Source organism: Gordionus sp. m RMFG-2023, chromosome 1 (assembly GCF_954871325.1).
Source record: "Gordionus sp. m RMFG-2023 chromosome 1, tfGorSpeb1-WG-v2, whole genome shotgun sequence".
Lineage (NCBI taxonomy): Eukaryota > Metazoa > Nematomorpha > Gordioida > Chordodea > Parachordodidae > Gordionus > Gordionus sp. m RMFG-2023.
In genome coordinates this window covers 92,698,275-92,719,452 of record NC_088775.1, presented here as the reverse complement: position 1 = coordinate 92,719,452, position 21,178 = coordinate 92,698,275, and the positions used below count along the sequence as shown (strand labels likewise).

Genomic DNA, 21,178 nt, shown 5'->3' with positions numbered 1-21,178 from the left:
TATTTAAGATTTTTTTTAGATAGAACCTTATAATTTTAATAACAAAATTTCATCTTTTAATAATGTGATATTAGTGAGGAGGAGGGGAGGGGTGAATATGCAGTTCTCTTGCCAGGAATTAAACCTGAAACCTTCGGTTTCCAAGGACAACAACATAAACCACTGGGCCAACACCCCCAAAAAAATTTAGGATGGTGAATATAATAAAATGTTGATCAACGCGCTACAAAAAAAAATGTTTTTTTTAAAAAATTATCAACAAAAAATAAAATAAAATAGTTCTGCCTATGATATATCTATTTCGATATTTAACATATATCAGAGACCGCAGGACCGAACCGGCCAGAACCTGGCACACGGGTCGGGCCGTATTTTAATTTTTTTAAATATACACGGGCCGAGCCTGGCCTGGCCGGATATTAAAACCTAATATAAATATAATCTTTTTTTTTTTAAAAAAAAATCCGGGTTTAGCTTGAAAATTAGAAAACCGGGCCGGGCCTAAAAATGTAAAATCCGGGTTTAGCTTGAAAATTAGAAAACCGGGCCGGGCCTAAAAATGTAAAATCCGGGTTTAGCTTGAAAATTAGAAAACCGGGCCGGGCCTAAAAATGTAAAATCCGGGTTTAGCTTGAAAATTAGAAAAACCGGGCCGGGCCTAAAAATGTAAAATCCGGGTTTAGCTTGAAAATTAGAAAACCGGGCCGGGCCTAAAAGTGTAAAATCCGGGTTTAGCTTGAAAATTAGAAAACCGGGCCGGGCCTAAAAATGTAAAATCCGGGAATTAGCTTGAAAATTAGAAAACCGGGCCGGGCCTAAAAATGTAAAATCCGGGAATTAGCTTGAAAATTAGAAAACCGGGCCGGGCCTAAAAATGTAAAATCCGGGTTTAGCTTGAAAATTAGAAAACCGGGCCGGGCCTAAAAATGTAAAATCCGGGTTTAGCTTGAAAATTAGAAAACCGGGCCGGGCCTAAAAATGTCAAATCCGGGTTTAGCTTGAAAATTAGAAAACCGGGCCGGGCCTAAAAATGTAAAATCCGGGCTGGGTGGGAAAAAAATTTTTAGAAAAAAATTATACCCGAGCCGTGCAAAATGGTACCAAAGGGTAAATTAGTAAAAAACGAAAAACATTCAAAAATAATTTTTTTTTATTAAATATGGCCGATTCAAAATTATTAATTTTTTTTTGTAATATTTAAAAAAAAAATAAAACATGGAGGAGGGAAGGAAGTTAGTAGGAGGTGGAAAAAAACAAACAACAACAAAATGTTTATAAAATTTGTTGGATAGTCGGCAAAAACAAAAGTATATTAGTTTTAATAATTTATTGTAGATAGAACCTTATAATTTTAAATAATATAAATTTTTTTCTTTTTTTTTAAAAAATTGTTATATTATAGTAACCCTTTGAAAAAATATATTGGGGGGGGGAGTGTAATATAATATAATGTTGTTTAAAATAAATTAGGAAAATAATAAAAATTATCAAAAAATAAATAAAAATAATAATATCTATTTTACAGAGATTTTGTTAAAAAGATACTTTTAAAATGGATCTAGATACATCAAAAAGTTATCCAGATACTAGTGTTTATTATAACGGTTCCATTTGTGCCGATTTTTAAAAATGGATGACTTTAGCCAGGAAAAAATAATGCCTAAGCGTCGAGATTTCGCCAATTGGATCATCAATCCTATGTGTGCCAACTATGAGCACGATCTTTGGGCATGCGCAATATTATTCTGGATAAGATATCGAGTTAATTGACCCGTTTAACAAGGCTACGTAGATACAGATACAATTTTTATTATATACAAAAAAAATTTTTTTACAAATTTTTAAATAAGGGGTAATAATTTTTATTTGTCAGCTATGACTCAAAAATTATGTCCACTTGAAACATTTTCTATTGTTCTGCTTACCAGCCTTTATTTTCTCACTTCCCAAAGATTATACGTGTCTTTCATCATTTCTAATATTTGCCCAATAAACCTATACGCTTAATGATTGAAGGCTAAAAACGTGATAGGCCTGATTGAAAGAAACCTCCATAACCTGGCATATCCATCTCTCTGTTGAACATACCACCTTGTCCAATAAAGAGTGTCGGTCCTGTCATCACTCACTCTCTTTTTATTTTCTAGACATTATATCAACAAGTTTGGCATGCCTCTAGACTTCAAAATTATAAAAATTTAAGATTAGAAAGTTAATATAATTTTAAGAATATTTTTATTTCAAAACTAATGGGGAAAAAAAAATATATTAAATTAAGGATATTTCTTTAAAATATAATGTTGATCCAAGCAATAAAAAAAATACATGTTTTTCACGTTTTTAATAATAAAATAAAAAATCAGGAAATAATATATTATATTTAATAAAATTTTATATAAATATAGTTTTTTTTATGTCTGAAAAAATAAAATTTATGCTATCGCTTATGAAATGTGTGTGTTTTTTTTTGGGGGGGGGGGAAGAATGTTAACACGTAGATATCCGATACGGCCATTATTATTAAAAAACTATTTTCTGTATCAGAAGATAATATAGAGTTCTAGAGTAAAATCATCGATCTTAGACGGAGGAGTGGGTTTAAATGATCGAAATCCCACCAAAAAAAAACAAATCCGATTCGGACTTTCAAAAAATAATAAATAAGCGGAGAAGTAGAAAATAATCGGATACCTGCAGATGTATACCATTTGTAAGTACAACCCGGCCCGGCCCATATCCTAGTATCTTCCTTTCCCTCTATAATATATTTAAAAAAAATTATTTTAAGAGTTTCATTGAGTATTTATTTTTTTTTGCACTTCTTATAATGATAAAATAAAATGTCGGAGTGGTCTAGTTGGTTAATGAGGTATGCTTGGAGGTCGAAGACATCAGATTCGATCCTGATAATGATCTGTAAAATTATTTTAGGTTTTGATTCGATGACTGACATGTAAAGACATGTGATAAGATAAATTTCCGAGCTTAGAAATGTCAACCCTATCCACCGACAGGCTTGGGACAGCTGGGTGCTAGGATACTTGTCCAATAAAGCCATATGAAAGATACAAAAATTATAAATTAAAATATAAGATCCAGCATGAATAACATAAAGTGGAGAGAGTCATTGAAGGAGATTACAACCTGAAAAAGGTGAAAGCTAAAAAAAAATTAAATATTTTTTGAAATTCGTTAAAAATAAAATAAATAAAATCACATTATATTTTTATTAGAAATCTGAAATATTTTCCCCATAATTATTGAATCCTCTTCAAATTATAATAATATTTATTTTTTTATTTTAATATAAAAAAAATTTTCCCAATATTCCCCATAATTTATAAACTACGATTGATTATTAACAGGCGTCAGTGGGAATTCTGAAGCTGCTGCATCCTAAATATCCTTCTAAATTTTATCCCATTTTTATTTCAGGTATTCAATAATATGATTGGCGTTCTTCGTGTTTGATTGACATTCTTACAGATTCCCTATTCATTATTTAAATATGGAAGAATATGTTATTTAAAAAAAGAATACATAATTTTATTGGTGAGTCTCGATAATTTAAGGAGATAAGAAATTATTTATAGGAGAGAAGGAGAAGATGTCACTCTAGTGTTGCTTAAATGGCTCAAGTTTTGAAACAGACTTTTAAAAAAAACCAACTAACTCAATATTTTAGCCAGTAGTACACTGCCTCTAGTTTTCGCTAACAGATGTTTTCAATTGCGTAATATTTTTCCGACGCCATTTTAACAAATGGGCTCTGATTTATCTATTTAATAATGCTAGATGTCGCTATGGTTTGGAATAGTAAAAAAAAAATATATAATTGTATGGTAAGTGGAATTGAAGTGATCAATCCCAGATATCTTAGATTATAAAATCTTTCTACTTATAAGAAGCGATTTCAATAATGTTTGCATCTTCCATTTTTTTTCTTCTTTTCTTTAGTTTACATTAAATTTTCCTTTAAATGTTTTTAAATTCAATTATTTGGGATTTATCTTATTATATACCATCTTCAAATTTATAAATCTTAACATGATTCAAATTTAGAAATTGTGGCTAAAAAATATTTAAATGTTGAAAATAGAACTGATTTTTATTTTAAAATATAACAATGATAGTATATATCAGTGTTGTTAGTTACATTTTAGCTAAAAAATAACTGTTAGTAACTGTAACTAGTCATATTTTTACCAATGTAACTGCCAAGAGTAACTAGTTACTTTTAAAAATATGTATGTATAAATTTAATTTTTCATTTCCTTCGGAATAAATAAACCTATTTTTTAATATTGGAGGATTTCAAAAATCTATATATATATATGCATATATAAAGGAAGATATTTACAAAACAATCTTAAAAGTGTGAAATGATATAAAATTAGATGATATGCATAAGTAAATGTCAACTGTCATTTATAACTTTCCTAATTCATCCTACATTTCATATATTCTAAATGAAACATATTTTTAGATGATTCTGATGAAGCATAAACATCTACCGATGAAAGCTATGTGAATTTAAAAGATTCCCATAAAACAAATAACAATGGCAATATTTTGAAGTTTTGGAAGCAGGAAAATTTATTTGAGAAAATTAGAGAGTAAAATTTTGTCAGCCCTGGCAAATTCAACTTCTAGTGAAAGGTTATTTTCTGTAGTCAATTGCCTATTAGAAGAAAGGCGTACACAATTGAAATTAAAAAAAAAATAGATAGACATTCTTTTTTTTTCTAAGTAAAAATTTGGATTTATAAATATGTTATTTATTTTTTTGTTATTATGGATTATGGAAATTAAAGAAATGAATAGAATAAATTCAAAATCAAAAAAAGTGTAAAAAATTTTAGCATTTAAAGTTTTGAAAAATTTACAAACACTGTGAATTTTCGGGCGTGAATCAAAATATTGCCTTTCGTGGGTCGAAAATTACTTAGAGCTCAGCGTGAATATTTTTTATTGCCACCCCCGTGCCCACCTCTATTCACTACATACAATTACATACAATATTTCTCCAATTATATTACAAGCATTAGTAGATGGTAAGGGTAGATTTATAGTAATTTGCTATTGCTATCAAATATGTAAGTAAATCAGATGGAGATATCATATATATACTCAAATCCTTTTTATCTAAATTGATTGAAAATGGAGATTTAGATTTTCCATCACATAAAATTTTGCCAAATTAATATCAATGCTCCACACGTTTTTTGTGGCTTATGATGCATATATGTACAAATTTATCTTTATTTAATAGCTTATCTGTATTTTTAGAAAATATAAATAAAATATTTTTGTCATTTAAATCAAATTTATGTCCAAAATTAACAAATAAATAGAAATTAAGTATGGAATAAAAGGTTCATCCATAGATTTAAATATGTATAGTGTTTAGAACACCCCATAATAAAAAATATAAAAGCATAAATAAATTTCGGTTAGAAGGCGTAATAGATTTAAAATTAATTTTTTTATGAATTATAAGGAGCTTTATTCTTTGCTCTGGATTAATTTATTTGGTACATATAAAATTTGAAGTTTTCATCATCATTTTTGGAGTTATGATTGTTGTAAATGAGATATATTATATATATTATTAATGTTATAAATGTCATATACAAATCAATCATACAGTTTTATAATATTTGTCATGTGATTAGAATACTTGATTTACATATACATACTAAATAAAGAAATTGTATATTGGCGACGTTCTTATTATGAATAAAGAAGATAAACCAATTACTAGTGGTGAATTGAATATATCAAACGAAACGAATAATATTAATCAAGTAAATAATATTATACAAATGAAATTTGAAAATTATGATAAAGAAAACAACTTTCAAGATTATATTGAATATATAGATGATGTGTTGGAGGTAAGAGATATATTAATAAATCATGAAACCAAGAAAAAAATATTATTTGCTTATATGGAGATTAGTAATTTGGCAGAGATGAGGTCTTTTGTACATCCAAAAATTTTGAAAGGACTTAATTATGAGGAGATAATTTAAGTGGGTAAAAGAGTATTTAAGCCTATTTTAATGTTATTCAGCTCGAGAATTAAGTTTATTCGGATAGAAAGAGGGGATGGTTAAGCAGTTGCTGAGTTTGAAAACCGACTTAAAAAATTGGCACAAGAGTGTAAATTTGAAAATGACCTGGATGGGAGATTGAGGGATCAGATGGTGGCTGGAATCAAAATGGGTGCATTGGAGAAAGATATTCGCACCAGATTTCCATATGGAATAAATGACATAGAAAGAGTGAGTTTTCAACAGGTTTTAAATATGGCTTTGGCAATGGAAAGGCTGATAATGAAGTGACAAATATGATGGTAAAAAAGGTCAATAAACCTAAGGAGCAGATAGAGAATAATCAATTTTTCTAATCAAAAGTATCCATATATAAATAATAAAGAAAAAGGAAATTTTAGTTATAGCCAATGACTCATCAGATTCAATTAATAATATTTCCCAAATTGGTAGAAATAGTGCGAAGATATCTGTTAGGATAAAGGAGTACCTATAGAATTTGACTATGATACGGGGGCACAGGTATCGGTGATTGGGAAACAATATTGTAATGAAATTGGCCGACCCAAGCTTGGACCAACAACCTTTGTCATATGGTAAGTGGTAACCAACCGGTAGATGTACTTAGTGAGACTATGGTGAGGGTTCGTCTTGAAAAGATAAGCAGATCACTACCGATTGTGGTGACCCGTTCAAATGACATACCATTATTTGGACTACTATGGATACTGGCATTTAATATGTTTATCCCACGACAAGTTACTATACGTAGTATTACAAGTAAAGAGGTTATGACAACCGATAAACAAATTGCTGGCATGACGACAGAATTTTTCATTGTTTTTGATGACAAGCCAGGATGGGTGAATGATATAGAAGTTAGCATACATCTGAGTGAGGCAACAAGGCCGAAATCATGGCCAGCTCGTAGAGTACCTTTTCCATTACGAAAACCAATTGAAATGGAACTCGATAGATTGGTTAAATCGGGAATATTGAAGGAGATTGACACAACAAAAAAACGCTTGACATGGGCTACTGCAACAGTAAACGTACGCAAAACTGGAGAAATCAGGATTTATGCGGATTTTAAGGTAACATTAAACCCATATATTTTATACGATTATCATATTATACCAACGGTGGATGACCTTTTAACCAAATTAAAAGATGGGCTGAAATTTACGGTAATAGATTTGAAAGATGCATATTTACAATTACCAATAAAAGAGAGTTTAAAAGAATACTTAACCATATCAACCCATATTGGTTATTTCCAATATCAATGTATGCCTTTCGGTTTTTCTAGTGTGCCTACCATTTTCCAAAGATATGGTTAATTTATTACAAGACTGCCAAATGACCGGAGTATATCTTGACGATATTATCATAACGGGGAAAAATGATGTAGAACATTTGAATAACGTAAAAAAAGTATTAATGAAATTAAAACAGGTGGGTATGATAGCAAAATGGGCCAAATACGATTTTTAAATGAATCAGTTTCTTTTCTAGGTTTTGTAATAGACAAAAATGGAATATACCCAGCGAAAGAAAAAATAGATGCTATTCGAAGGATACCAACTCCTATTAATATACACCAATTACAATCTTTTTTAGGACTTGTGAATTATCACGAGAGATTTTTGCCACATCTGCATGGATTTGTCGCTCCATTGCATAAATTAACAAGCATTAAATGTTGCTGGGGTTGGTCGGACAGGGAACAAGAGGTATTTGATAAAATAACAGCTTTTGTCAACAAATAAAACGAGAATTCCATATTCGCCAAACTTGCCAATTATATTGGAATGTGACGCCTCCAACATTGGTTTTGGAACTGTGTTGTGTCATTTAGTAAAAAAAAGGTATTAGCAACTATCGCATTTGCCTCGCGAACATTATTGGAGTCAGAGAAGAATTATGCACCAATAGATAAAGAGGCACGAGAACTTTTGCTTGGAATGGAAAAATTTCGTACTTTCATTTTTGGTCGAAAATTTATATTGCGAACAGATCATAAACCTTTGGAAAAATTAGTTGGTGATAAACGGGAACTACCAAAAATATCCAATAGTCGATTAACACGCTGGGCTTGTAAAATGTCCGCATATGATTTTGATATTGAATATGTTCCTGGAAAAGATAATAAAGTAGCTGATACATTATCTAGACTGCCAGTAGAGGGCATAGAATCAAATAACGATCGAAAAAATGCGTTAAAAATCAGAGCTATAAATATCACGAAATAAATATTAGTCAAGTTGAACTCCAAAAGGAAACAAGGAATGATAGCTTGTTTAAAAAAATAATTAAAAACATTGAGCGTGGATGGGTGGAGTTTGATGCGGTTACTTTGTTTTTATAATCGTAGAGAGGAATTGTCAGTAGATCATGATGTTATTGAATGGAATGGGAAGTTGGTAATTCCAACCGTTTTGAGGAAATCAATATTAATGATTATACACAGAGGACATCCAGGAATAAATGCTATGAAATCAATTTTTAGAATGTATTGTTGGGGGCCTAATTGCGATAAAGACATTGAACAATATGTTCGTCAATGTATGCCATGTCAAAGTAACCGGTCGAATATTATAGAGGTTCCTTTATATTCGTAGAACATATCTAATATTCCATGGGAACGAATTCATTTGGATTTCGCGGGGCCTATTGATTCGTATTCATGGTTAATTGGAGTTGATCCACATACTAAATGGGTTGAGGTTGAGTTAATGAGAGAGACCACGTCCTGACAATAATCAGGGCTTTAAGGAAATGATTCGCACGGTTTGGTACACCAAAATAAATTGTATCAGATAATGGACCTCAATTTATTTCTGGAGAATTTCGAAAAATTTGTTTCGAGAAAAATATTAAATTGATACATACAACACCGTACCATCCAAAAACGAACGGTTTAGCGGAAAGAATGATACGAACCCTCAAGAGTCGATATTTTGCAACTAGGAAAGACATCAGGGAACCTGAGGAAGCCATGGGAGAAGTTTTGATAGCATATAGAATGGGTGAACATCAATCAAATGGACGTTCACCGGCAAAGTTATTATTGGGGCGAAATTTAAAAACGGGATTAAATTGGTTACATCCAAATGTTTGGTATGAAATGGAAGGATCGAATATACGACAAAAAGCAGCGCATGATGAACATAGTCAAATGAGGGAATTTGAGATTGCATAAGCGATATGGGTGCATAATGAACAGGTTGGAGAGAAGGAGTTATAAAATTCAGAACTGGTAGATATTCTTATTTGGTAAAAAGCAAGGATAGAATGTTACGAAAGCATGCGGATCAACTTCGAAAAAGGGAGGTAGCTAAAGAAATGGAGAAGTCTGGGCCAATGGAAGAAAATAAAGAAAATATGGAGTCAGAGAGAGAGGAAGAAAATGGAGAAAATATGGAGTCAGAGAGAGAGGAAAAAAATAGAGAGTCGGATATAGCTGAGATTTTAGAAAATGTGAAAGATAACGGAAAACTAGAAACGCGGAAATCACAAAGAGCTAGGAAACCTACAAATCGGCTGATTGAGGAGTTGTAAGATCATATGTGTGGAGATATGTTATAAATGAGATATATTATATATATTATTAATGTTATAAATGTCATATACAAATCAATAATTCAGTTTTATAATATTTGTCATGTGATAGAATACTTGATTTACATATACATACTAAATAAAGAAATTGTATAATGATTATCCATTCTCATGTTAGTTATTCTTGAATTTAAAAAAAAAAATATATTATTATTTTTGACTTATTTTGTGTAAACTAATTTATATAAACATAAACGAAAAAAATTTGAAGTTTATATAATTATTTTTAGAGTTATGATGCCCATTTTCAGTTTAGTCATTTTTTTTAACACTTTCAAAAAATAAGATTATATTTTTTGACTCATTTAAAAATAAAAGCAACAATTTTATAATTGTTATTTTAATCGGTAATCTAATTTACTTCAATTAAAATTTAAAGGCCCTTAAGGAATAGGTTTTTGAAGGAAGTTGCATCCAGTGAAAATCCTGTAATGTAGACGCTGTGATGATTAGAGGTTACTCTTAGATGACATTATGGAAGCTAGATAAGTAATTGAGAAAAAGTGAGATATTAAATTTCTAAAAGATTATCTTCCACTTTTAATGATAAACAACTAGACAATTGACCATTATTGCTCACCTAAATTATGCCATCAAATGCTCTCAATAGCAGGAGTAATAATCTTAAATTACATAGTCATACAAATAATAGATATTGGTTAATTTGCATTCAATTTTTAATATTTTTTGTTAAAATTAATTAGATAATGCAAATTGTTACTTATATTTATTATTAAAAGCATTAATTAGTAAAATTTATTTAACAATTGTCTTTAATATATTCTATAACTGTCAAATATGTCTGTAAAAGTGGCATTTTACCTAATATTTTATAACCAATTCTATATAATTGAAGAAAAGTAAAACTATTATTTTTTTATCTGTTTTATTTCTCTTTTTCATATCATATACATAACATTTTTACAAAAATAAAATTAGAATATACATAAAAAGGTTAACTTAAAGTAAAACTAAAATGAAAATATATGAAAGTAAAACTAAATTAAAGATATAATATGAATAACACACGTTACGATTTATAAAACTGAAATAAAGTATGAATAACACACGTTACGATTTATAAAACTAAAATAAAGATAGAATATGAATAACACACGTTACGATTTATAAAACTAAAATAAAGATAGAATATGAATAATACACATTATAATTTACTTTATTCAACATTCTCCTTCTTCTAAAAGAAGCCTTCTCATAATTTCAATTAAGCTGTCATAGTTAATTTGTTGTCCAAGTGGTTTATCGTTTTGACCATCAAGTTGTTTCATAAGTCATAGTAATCGTTGGCTTGTCCTAATCGTTAGTTTGTTTAAATCGTAAGCCTGTTACCTTATCGTAAGTTGTCCTTATAAATTGTGAATTTGTCATGTAGCTTGCTTGTAATATACAATCATTATTATTATCAATTTTCAAAATTGTTATTATCATCAGTAAGTTACGAATAAAATAATAGTTCATCAAGTTGGATATAAGAATAAATGAAGAATGATAAATCAATAAGATTGTTATATAATATTTTTAGCGTTTTTTCATTTTTTGCGTTTTAGTGTAAGCGTTTAATATTTAATTTACTTTATTTTTATATTTTAAGTTATGTAATCTAAGCAGGTTTTTGTTTAATTTGCACTAGTCTAGAAATCGGTGTTATATCATTTTTATCAGTAATTATTATATTTTTGTCCACACCCCCCTCCTTAAAAGAATCCTTAGAGTCATAATTAATAAGTGTGTTAAAACAGTTTCTTAATCTTAATTAATCTATAAGTGTCTCCTCAAGATACCTTAATCAGTCTTAATTTGGAACATCATGTCACTTTCTTTGTGTGTGACCATGCCTTTACACCATTTGTCATCATCTTGTACTTTATACCAAACAAAATCTCCGACGTTAAAGGTTCTATTTCGTGGTATAACGTTTATTTTGTTCTGCTTCTCCTCCAACGGTTTTAATAAGTCCCATTTAACTCTAATATCTCGATTGAACATTCTCTTAGAAGGTGTAACTCCTGCAGTATCATCAGCGTCTACATGAGCGGGAGGGGTAGGAACAGTTTGCATCCTATTTTCTCTGAGGGTGTATGGGGTAAGCTTCTTTAATGGGGGTAAGATAAATTTTTTGGGGGGTTATCTATTAAATTTTTAGATGAAATAGGACAAAATTTATTGCTGTAAAAATTAGTATTTTTATCATAGTATTATTATAATACAATTCATCGACAAAATCTATATATTGCAAACAATCATACACATTGTTATTAACTATCCTTTTAAATGTAATTTAAAAGATTTAGATATTTCAGCAAGCTCATAATGCCATAATAATATCATTGTAAATAATGGAGGTTTTAATTGAATTTATTATCTAAAAAAATAAATTCTTTATATTCACAAAATATCGATAGTTGGTAGTAGAGATAGATTAATTTAAGTTATCCTTTATAAATTCTTTGAAATGAGTATCAATAAATAAATAGGTGAAAATAATGATAAAGAGGCGAGAATTTTTTAGGGGGGTAGGCAAAGGTTTTTGAAGGGGGTTTGCATCCAGTGAAAATCCTGTCTGTAGACGATGAGTATCATTACGAACGCGTATTTCTGTAATTAAATAAAATTTATCAAGTGCGATGTCTAAGTCAATTTTGATATTCCTTTTCATATGTGTTTTGAACATTCTCACCATGCGTTCTACCTGGCCATTGGATTGCTGGTGATAAGCAGATGTGAGCACATGTTTGATACCATAAACATAATCATTGCAAAATTTTTCAAAATTATTACTTGTGAAGTTAGGGCCGGTATCAGTAACTATAGTTTCAGGTATTCCATATAGCGAAATAGTTTTAAAAATTTCTTTTAAAGTAACATCGGTCGTAATATTTTTAACAGGAACAATAATTGAAAATTTACTGTAGGCATCGACTATTATCAACCAATTTCTTGTGAAGAACGGACCCGCATAATCTATGTGTATCCTTTCAACCGGTTTAGTTGCCGAAATCCATGGCTTTTGTATCTTTTTAGGATTGTCATGATATATGTTACAATCATCACAACTTTTCACTTCCATTTCTATGTCATTATTTATACCAGACCACCACATGTAATCTTTGGCTAAGGATTTGATTTTTTCTGCTCCCAAGTGACCTTCATGTAATGACTGTACTATATTTTTTCTCATAGAAGACGGAATTATGATTTTGTTGCTTATGTAAAGAAAGACAATCCTTAATTATACTTAATTCCAATTCAATGTTTTTATAGAATTGTTCATTATAAGCCTGTCGTTCTTAATATCATTTATGACTTGTTTTAATTCAATATCTTTCAAAGTTTCATCACGAATTTGATTAAATTGATAGGTAAATCCCCATAGTCATTTATTATAGTGATATTTTCAACAACTTCATCATGACATTCTTGTGGCAATCTCGAGAGACAATCAGGAACAACATTATATTTACCGGCTTTATACTTTATGTTAAAATCATATCCTCCTAAGGTTATATTCCACTTCTGGAGTCTTAAGGACATGGTACTATTATCCTTAAGACCCTTGGTAAAGATGTGAACTAGAGGTTTATGGTCAGTAATAATTGTAAATTTTGTGCCGATTAAATATTCCTGGAACCTCTTTATTTCGAGCATAATAGCGAGAGCCTCACGCTCAATATTGGTATAGTTCATTTCGGATTTTAATAAAATTCTTGACGCGAAAGCTATAGGTTTTTCTTTACCGTCTTTTTCAGTATGAAATAATACAGCTCCTAAACCACATTTAGATGTGTCAGTGGCTATCCCTATAGGTAATTCAGGGTTAAAATATGTCAAAGCAGGTGGAAGACTAATCAACTTCTTAAGATCATTAAAACTTTTAAAGTGTTCTAAGTTCCAAGCCCATTTTTCGTTGTTGACAATTCTATATAGAGGATCGGCTATTTCTGCAAAATTGTTCAAAAATTTTCTATAGTAGCCAGCCATTCCCAGAAATGTTGATAATTCAGCAGCTGATTTTGGTTATGGCATATTAATTATTGCTTCAATTTTGTCGTGATTAGCATGAATCCCCTTGGCGTCAATATCATGACCCAGGAACCTCCCTTTATTTTTAAAGAACACATTTTTGTTGAAGTTAGGTACTTGCCCAAACGATGATATTCTATCAAACACTTTTTTTATGTTATTAAGGTGAGCTTCATCTTTTTTCCCAGTTATACGTAAATTATCAATATAAAATATGACGTCTTCCATGTCACCGAAGATTTGGTCCATGATCTGTTGGAAGATTGCAGATGAGGTAAGCCCAAAAGGAAGTCTAGTAAATCGGTAATGCGTATATATAGTTAAAATATTTCTGCAACTTTTATCTATCGGAACCTGTAAGAAGCATTTTTAAAGTTAATCTTCGTAAATTTCTTTCCTTCTAAAAGTTTAGCTATTAGATCATTGATTCGTGGTAGAGGGTATCTGAAATCTTCTAAAACTGGGTTTATAGTGTCCTTAAAATCAGCACAAAGCCTAATGCTCTCATCATCTTTGTAGACGGCGGTAATAGTACTTACCTATCGGACATCATTCACCGGCTCAAAAATTTTATCATGTATCCATTTTTTAAGTTCATTGCTCACAAGATCAATTTTTGAATAAGGAATACATCTAGGCGGTATAATTTTAGGTTGGGCATCTCTTCTTAAATGTAAATTGACACTTGCTTTGTTGATTGGCCCATTAGTCAATTTGGATTCACACTCTATAATCAATCTTTTTACTTCATCTTTGTAATTAGTGTCAATATTTGCTATAAATTTATTTAAAATATTTTTGAAAGCGTTGATCCATGTACGTCCCAACAAGGTATTTTTCCTTGATTCAACGACTACCGCTTGTAAATATTTTGAGATACCTTCATAAGTCCCTTTAACTTGTGTGATGCCGATGATCTTAATTAAATTTCCGTCATAAGCGGGAAGTTGTAACTCGGATTTCTTAACATCTCTAATACCAAGTATTTTAGCCAGACCATAAGGTATGATAGTATGTTTGGAACTTGTGTCTTGTGTCGACTTGCATAGTTGTAAAAATATCATTCACTTTTAAAGTAGTCATAAATGCATTATCTTTATCATTAAGCATGTCCTCAGATAAGTTGTTAATATTAAAATCGTTATCATCTTTGTTCTTTGTAGAGTCGATTTTCTCTTCAATAATTTCTTCAATATTCATATTATAATCATTGTTATTGTATTGTATTTGCTTTCTATTACTGTTGTCGCTACCTCTATAATTATTTGAATTGTTGCTATAGGATTGGTAATTTTTACGATTTCCATCACCATATTGGATCTGTTTTCTTTGATTATTATCATGCCATGTATTATTTCTACCATAATTAGATTGATTATTATTGTTATAGCGATAGTTGTTGTAGTTATAGTTATTATAATTATCTTGATATCTAGAATTATTATTACCGTAATTCCTATCTTAGTATCTAGAATTATTATTATTGTCATAATTCCTATTTTTATTCCTATTATAATTATTATCCATATTATCATAATTATTTCTAAAATTATTTCTAAAATTATTTCTAAAATTATTTCTAAAATTATTTCTAAAATTTTTATCAGGTCTAAAATAATTATTAATGTCATTTCTATTTCTATTGTTAAAGTTTTTATCTTTATCAGACTTTTTATTGTTATTCATATAACTTATATTATCAATATCTGGTTTAACATTAATTCTATCTAATCTACTTCCTATCTCAACCATTTCGTTCAAGGTTAAATTAGTATTTTTACAAAATTTATATTTTATTTTATCATTTAAGGTGGATGTTCTTAATTTTTCTTTTATTCGATTATCATCTAAAAATCACATTTTTTATGCAACTTTGATACTCTAATGATAAGTTTTGGAAACTTATAAGGTGTGAAATCAGGTAATTTTATGTCCATTTATTGATAATTTTTATAACATATCACATAAGCATTTAAAAATAAAAATGACACGTTTATATTTTTGTAAATATACATCGGAGTTGTACGAACTCTAAATCGTTATAAGCGAAATATTTTCCGTCCAATTGTTTAAAATAATGTAGCATCTCTTTTAGACTGAAAAAAATTCAAAAGAGACATCACCATTGGTAGGTTCTCTTGTATATTGGATGTCACAATCGTAAGTAAATTCCCAAAGTATGTTATAAACCGAGACTTCGTATGATATATTTATTAATTTGAAAGAAAACATCGAAAATTATATTTACCTTAAATTGTCTTCCTTATATAGGATTTTTTTTATTTTTATTTTCTTTAATGTTTTTGCATGTTACATCACACCATAAAAAGATATGAAAGAGAAAAATTTTTTAAAAAATGTATAGCAAAGTGGCGAGTTTTTTTTTGCCATCCTCAACCGAGGCATCATGAAGAAAAGTAAAACTGTTAATTTTTTATCTGTTTTATTTCTCTTTTTCATATGATATATATAACATTTTTACAAAAATAAAATTAGAATATACATAAAAAGGTTAACTTAAAGTAAAACTGAAAATATAATTTGAAAGTAAAACTAAAATAAAGATATAATATGAATAACACACGTTACGATTTATAAAACTAAAATAAAGATAGAATATGAATAATACACATTATAATTTATATTATTCAACAGTTTTATTTCAATTTAAAGTTTAATGTTTATAAATGTGTTAATGTCATATTATAATATATTTCTTTATATATTATTGTCTAAAGCATTAATATACATGTCCATTTAAATGTTTACTGTTTAAGGCAATAATTGTAGATCGTGATACGTAAATTGGACATTTAGTTAAATTAAATTATGTTTATATATATATATATATTTTTTTAATGAAAAAAAAGAGATAGTAAAAACTTTTTCTTTAGAAATAATAAAACTTATTCTTTAAATAATTACTATTATCGTCGTTTTTGTATCTCAGATTATCAACTACAAATTCCAAGACTTTTATCTACCAATTATCAGTGCAAGACTACCACACTTGCTTTAAAATTTTTAAAGCCTATTAGAAATAGCAATAATCCACAAAATCATATTAATTATTAATTTTATAAAAATAAATCAAGATAAATAGAAAAACTCATCATAAAGTTTCATAACAAGATAAAAAGGTTTATTTCTTGCACATAATTAATCTTAAAAAAATTTGAATTATATGTAAAAGCCAGGAGGATCCTAAAATTATAGGATTACTCCATCTTCCATTATTTAGTTTCGAATTATTCCTTAAATAAGAGTAAGTAGCGAAGGCGCAGTAAATAACCGGGATATTGTTATCGACATAGCAAGCACAAGGAATCTCTACGTAACACGTAGATACATCGTTATTAGAAATCTTATCCAGAGACATATTTACTAAGAACGCGCCTTTGTACAATTGCGGAATGTAACATCGGGCATCGTTAGTGAAAGAACCGATGTCTCCTAATAACAAAAAAAGTAATTGACGATTCTTATTCTTGGCGAACCAATCAAAATACTTCCCATTCATGTTTAAACACATGATGGGGTTACCCTGTAATTGGATAGTTGAATTTTCATGTGTAGTCAGAAATGCGAGTAGTGGCTCTGGTACGAGTGCAATCTTATTATGACTAAATTTGAACAATTTAACCGATGGGGGAATGTACAGCGCCTCTAATTGTTCCACCTTCAGGCTTATGTTGCACAAAGATAAGGAAATAAATTTATTCATCGATCCAAGATCCTCTTTGCGCATGCTGATAAATTTGATGGGATTGGTATTCAGGCTAAAAATCTCGAGGTTAACCAATTTCCGCATCACGTTAGATTCGAAACTCTGTATATAATTGCGATTAATGTACAGGGCCACCAAGTTGTTCAGACTGGAAAATAGATTCAAGGGCAAAAATTTGAGCTTGTTATCGCTCAATATCAGCATTTTTAGTTTGGAATAAAAGGGTGAAATAAAGGTGGTGTCACACAAGTACGTGATCTCGCTAAATGACAAGTCGAGAAATGTGAGAGGGAGCCCTTCCAAGAATGTCCCATTAGTAAAATTATAGCTAGTTAAACTGGCCAAGTCCGGAAATAGGTCGGGGAGAGGACATACCAATTGTCGAAATAATCTCGGGGCGCCCAAAATGAATTTTATGCAGTACAACAGCTGATATTGATTATAAAATTCGAACGATTTAGCACTTTCCATAAAAATTAACGTAAAATTTGGGAATGCCCTCAATAAATTTTTGAAAATTAATCTCGAGATGTTAGCGATTTGATCAAAATATTCTGCATCAGTGCATTTTATACCGAAATATGGAATGTCATTGACGAACTCGCATTGATTAATTTTTGAGCCCGTAAAGTTGTAAGAATCAAAAAATACCGGTTCTTCATTGGAATCATTTTTTACTTGCTGAGGTTCGGCAACAATGTTATGAATAGCCATAAAGGGTATCACATAATACATGAATTTGAATATAGTTTTCATTTGTTTGTAAAAAAAATAGAATGTAAAGATTTTATTATATGCACGTTATATTTTCTTTATTTACTATTCTCTAGTTTAGGGTTAATGATAATACCTAGTAAAATTAATATTAAAATTTCAAAGTAAAATTAAAAGCATTATGTAAACGATTACAAAAGAAATAGTGGTAAAGTTAAAATTTTATTTAAGACGACAAAATAAATAATGAAAATTACAACATTGATTTTCAAAAAATATATTTCATATTTACGTAAATATTAGCATAGCTCGTCATAAATGATAAGGGAATCACACGTGGTAATTAATCAGGTGGTGTTTTATAAAAATTGGAATATTATATTTTAATAATTTTTATCAATTTTATTATAGATTTTTAATGATATAGAACTAACTGTTACGGTGATTAATATTTATTTAGACGTAATTCAATTGATTAATCATAAACTTTATTATATCGCATATAAAACGGTAAAATTATTATAAAGTTCATATTTATTAATAGTACAATATTAATTTAGACATAATACGATGGATTATAAATGTTGTTTATCACATTTATAAAAACGTGAAAATCTCGACTTACGGGAAAAAATAATACTAATTAATAAGAAAATAAAATTGCCAACAAAAAAAAATATATACTTTCGATATAAAATAAACAAAAAATTTTTAAGGTTATACTATTTGTAATTGTAATGTAATAAAAAGTAAAAATTTCTACCATCAGAACTTCGGTAAAAACTTAAAGAAGATATTTTAATTATTAGAATTGTCAAATTATACTTTTCCTATAAAGATTCAAAATTAAAAAGCGATAAAAACATTGTCCATTCTATTTATGGCTTGAAACTATAGTTTGCATATTTAATTATGCTTGTATATCTAATGATACTATTGCAGAACACATGTTACAATATATTTGTAACAAACGATTTTATTTCAAATTTTTGACTATAAAAATAGGAAGAAGGATATAACAAATTATAAAAAAATGTCGTTAAGAATATAATTTTAAATATACAAATTATTCTAAGATAATTGCCGAGCATATATGTACTGCAAATAAGAATTTAAATGATTATATTTAATTAATTTACATATCGTTTGGTTTTACAGTTCAAACTAATTTTATTTTAAAAGGTACATTATAACCAAACGATTAATTTAATTTAGCAATTGTAATTATATTGTCTACCAAAAAAATTAAATATAATTTTAAAAAATAATTATCAAAAATGAGAAGAAAAAAATTAAGAAATGCTCAAAAAAATAAAGATTAAAAATGACTTAAAGAGATTGAAAAGGTTAGAAATGTATGTAAAAGATTACAATGAAAAAATCATAAAAAGAATATTTTTTATGATGAAAAAAAAACGTAAAGAATTGTTAAAAAAATAAACCTAAATTTATAAATTATTTTTAAAAATACAAAAGAATTATTAAAAATGAGAAGAAAAATAAATTGAGAGAAGATATAGTAAGAAAAATAGATGTAAAGAAAATCGCAAAAAGTTAGAAATAGATTGAGAAAAGATCAGTAAGAAAAAAAAACGTAAAGAAATCGCAAAAATTTAGAAATAAATTAAAAAGGAATAACAAAAATAAGTAAAAATTTAAGAAAAATTACGATTTTCCTTTTTTGAATGGGAATTTTCCTTTTTTGATTGACACTTTTCCTTTCCTTTTGGGAATTTTCCTTTTTCGATTGACACTTTTCCTTTTTTGAATGGAAACCCTGTGTTATCTTTGGTTCGAGATTCTCCCAAACGCATTTAGACATTTCGTTCCATCCAAGATGAATATCAAGACAAGTCGTGTTACCGATATAATATATATCCATTTCTTTAACGGGCATAGGCGTTTCACTCTTTTCAATATATCGTACTAGCAAAGTTATCGCTTCTAATTTCGAAACATCATATGTACCATCAATTAATTTTGCCCATTTTATTTTTTTTGAGTAATAGCGTGTCCCTGTGGTAACTTTTAAAACTACAGAACAGAATATAAGGTAGAATAGATTTTTTTTAAAATAAGTGTCCTTGAATGCTTAAGATTATAAATTTTATTAATTAAATTCCATATGTGCTATATACTATAGACCATGTTAGGCTTAGCTAGGCCTCATTAGTAATAAAGCTACTATTTCATCCCAATGTATTGTACGGATCTCTAAAATTTAATTCTTTTAAAGTTTTTCATAACTGTTGTGTTTTAACTAGTTTATAATATTTATCATGTCCTTGTTCTAGTGACATGTTTTTATATTACCATTTATATCTATTTTTTTCTTTGTTCACGTATAACCAAGCTTGTTTTAATTTCATCCTCAGAACTGGTTTCTAGCCAGTTTTCGATGATGGGCCTGGATTATTAATATTCTTTTTTTATTATTATTTAATTTATCTATATAAAGACCACGAAAAATGAAATTCACGATTGTGATTTTATTTGAAACAATCACTCTAAAATATAACTAAACACTTTCAAGGGATATTAAGGGTTAAAATCATTATAGCCCAATAATACTTTCTAGGAAAATAATTTAGATTATTGAAATATTATATTTTTCCCAAATATCTAAGTATCCAGTTCAAAGAAGTTTGCTGTAGGGAATTAATCTCTCTTTTACGACAAAATAAATTTATAGTAAATAATATTGAATGATTTTATTAATTTCTTTTTTTTTTGTAACTATTAAAAATAAATTTGTTTTACCTTAGTTCGGTTGTATTTACTCTTGATTAACTCTTAAAAATAAATTCGAGTTACCTTTGTCACACTACGTTGTCCGCGTGATCCCACGACAAAATCGATACCCAAACCCGGTCCCCCGGATCCCATTATCGACCATCCCGGACCTCCGATCTCGGACCGGGTTTTCCCCACTCCGACGGATGGAACCGGTCGGTTCAAAATTCAACAATAACTTTGAAACTTTAATTTTTTTAAATATATTTATCCTATCTTATTTATT

The 21,178-nt window shown here is 28.8% G+C and overlaps 1 protein-coding gene across 1 annotated transcript; it reads right to left on the bottom strand.

The window, feature by feature from the left end:
* Positions 1-13,022: 13,022 nt before the first annotated feature.
* LOC135930954 (uncharacterized) lies at positions 13,023-14,782 on the bottom strand. Its single transcript, XM_065467756.1, has 3 exons — positions 14,276-14,782; positions 13,913-14,072; positions 13,023-13,702 (listed from the first exon to the last, which is right to left on the bottom strand). Exons 1-3 carry the CDS (start codon positions 14,780-14,782, stop codon positions 13,023-13,025), a joined length of 1,347 nt encoding a protein of 448 aa, XP_065323828.1.
* Between the last annotated feature and the right edge of the window lie 6,396 nt (positions 14,783-21,178).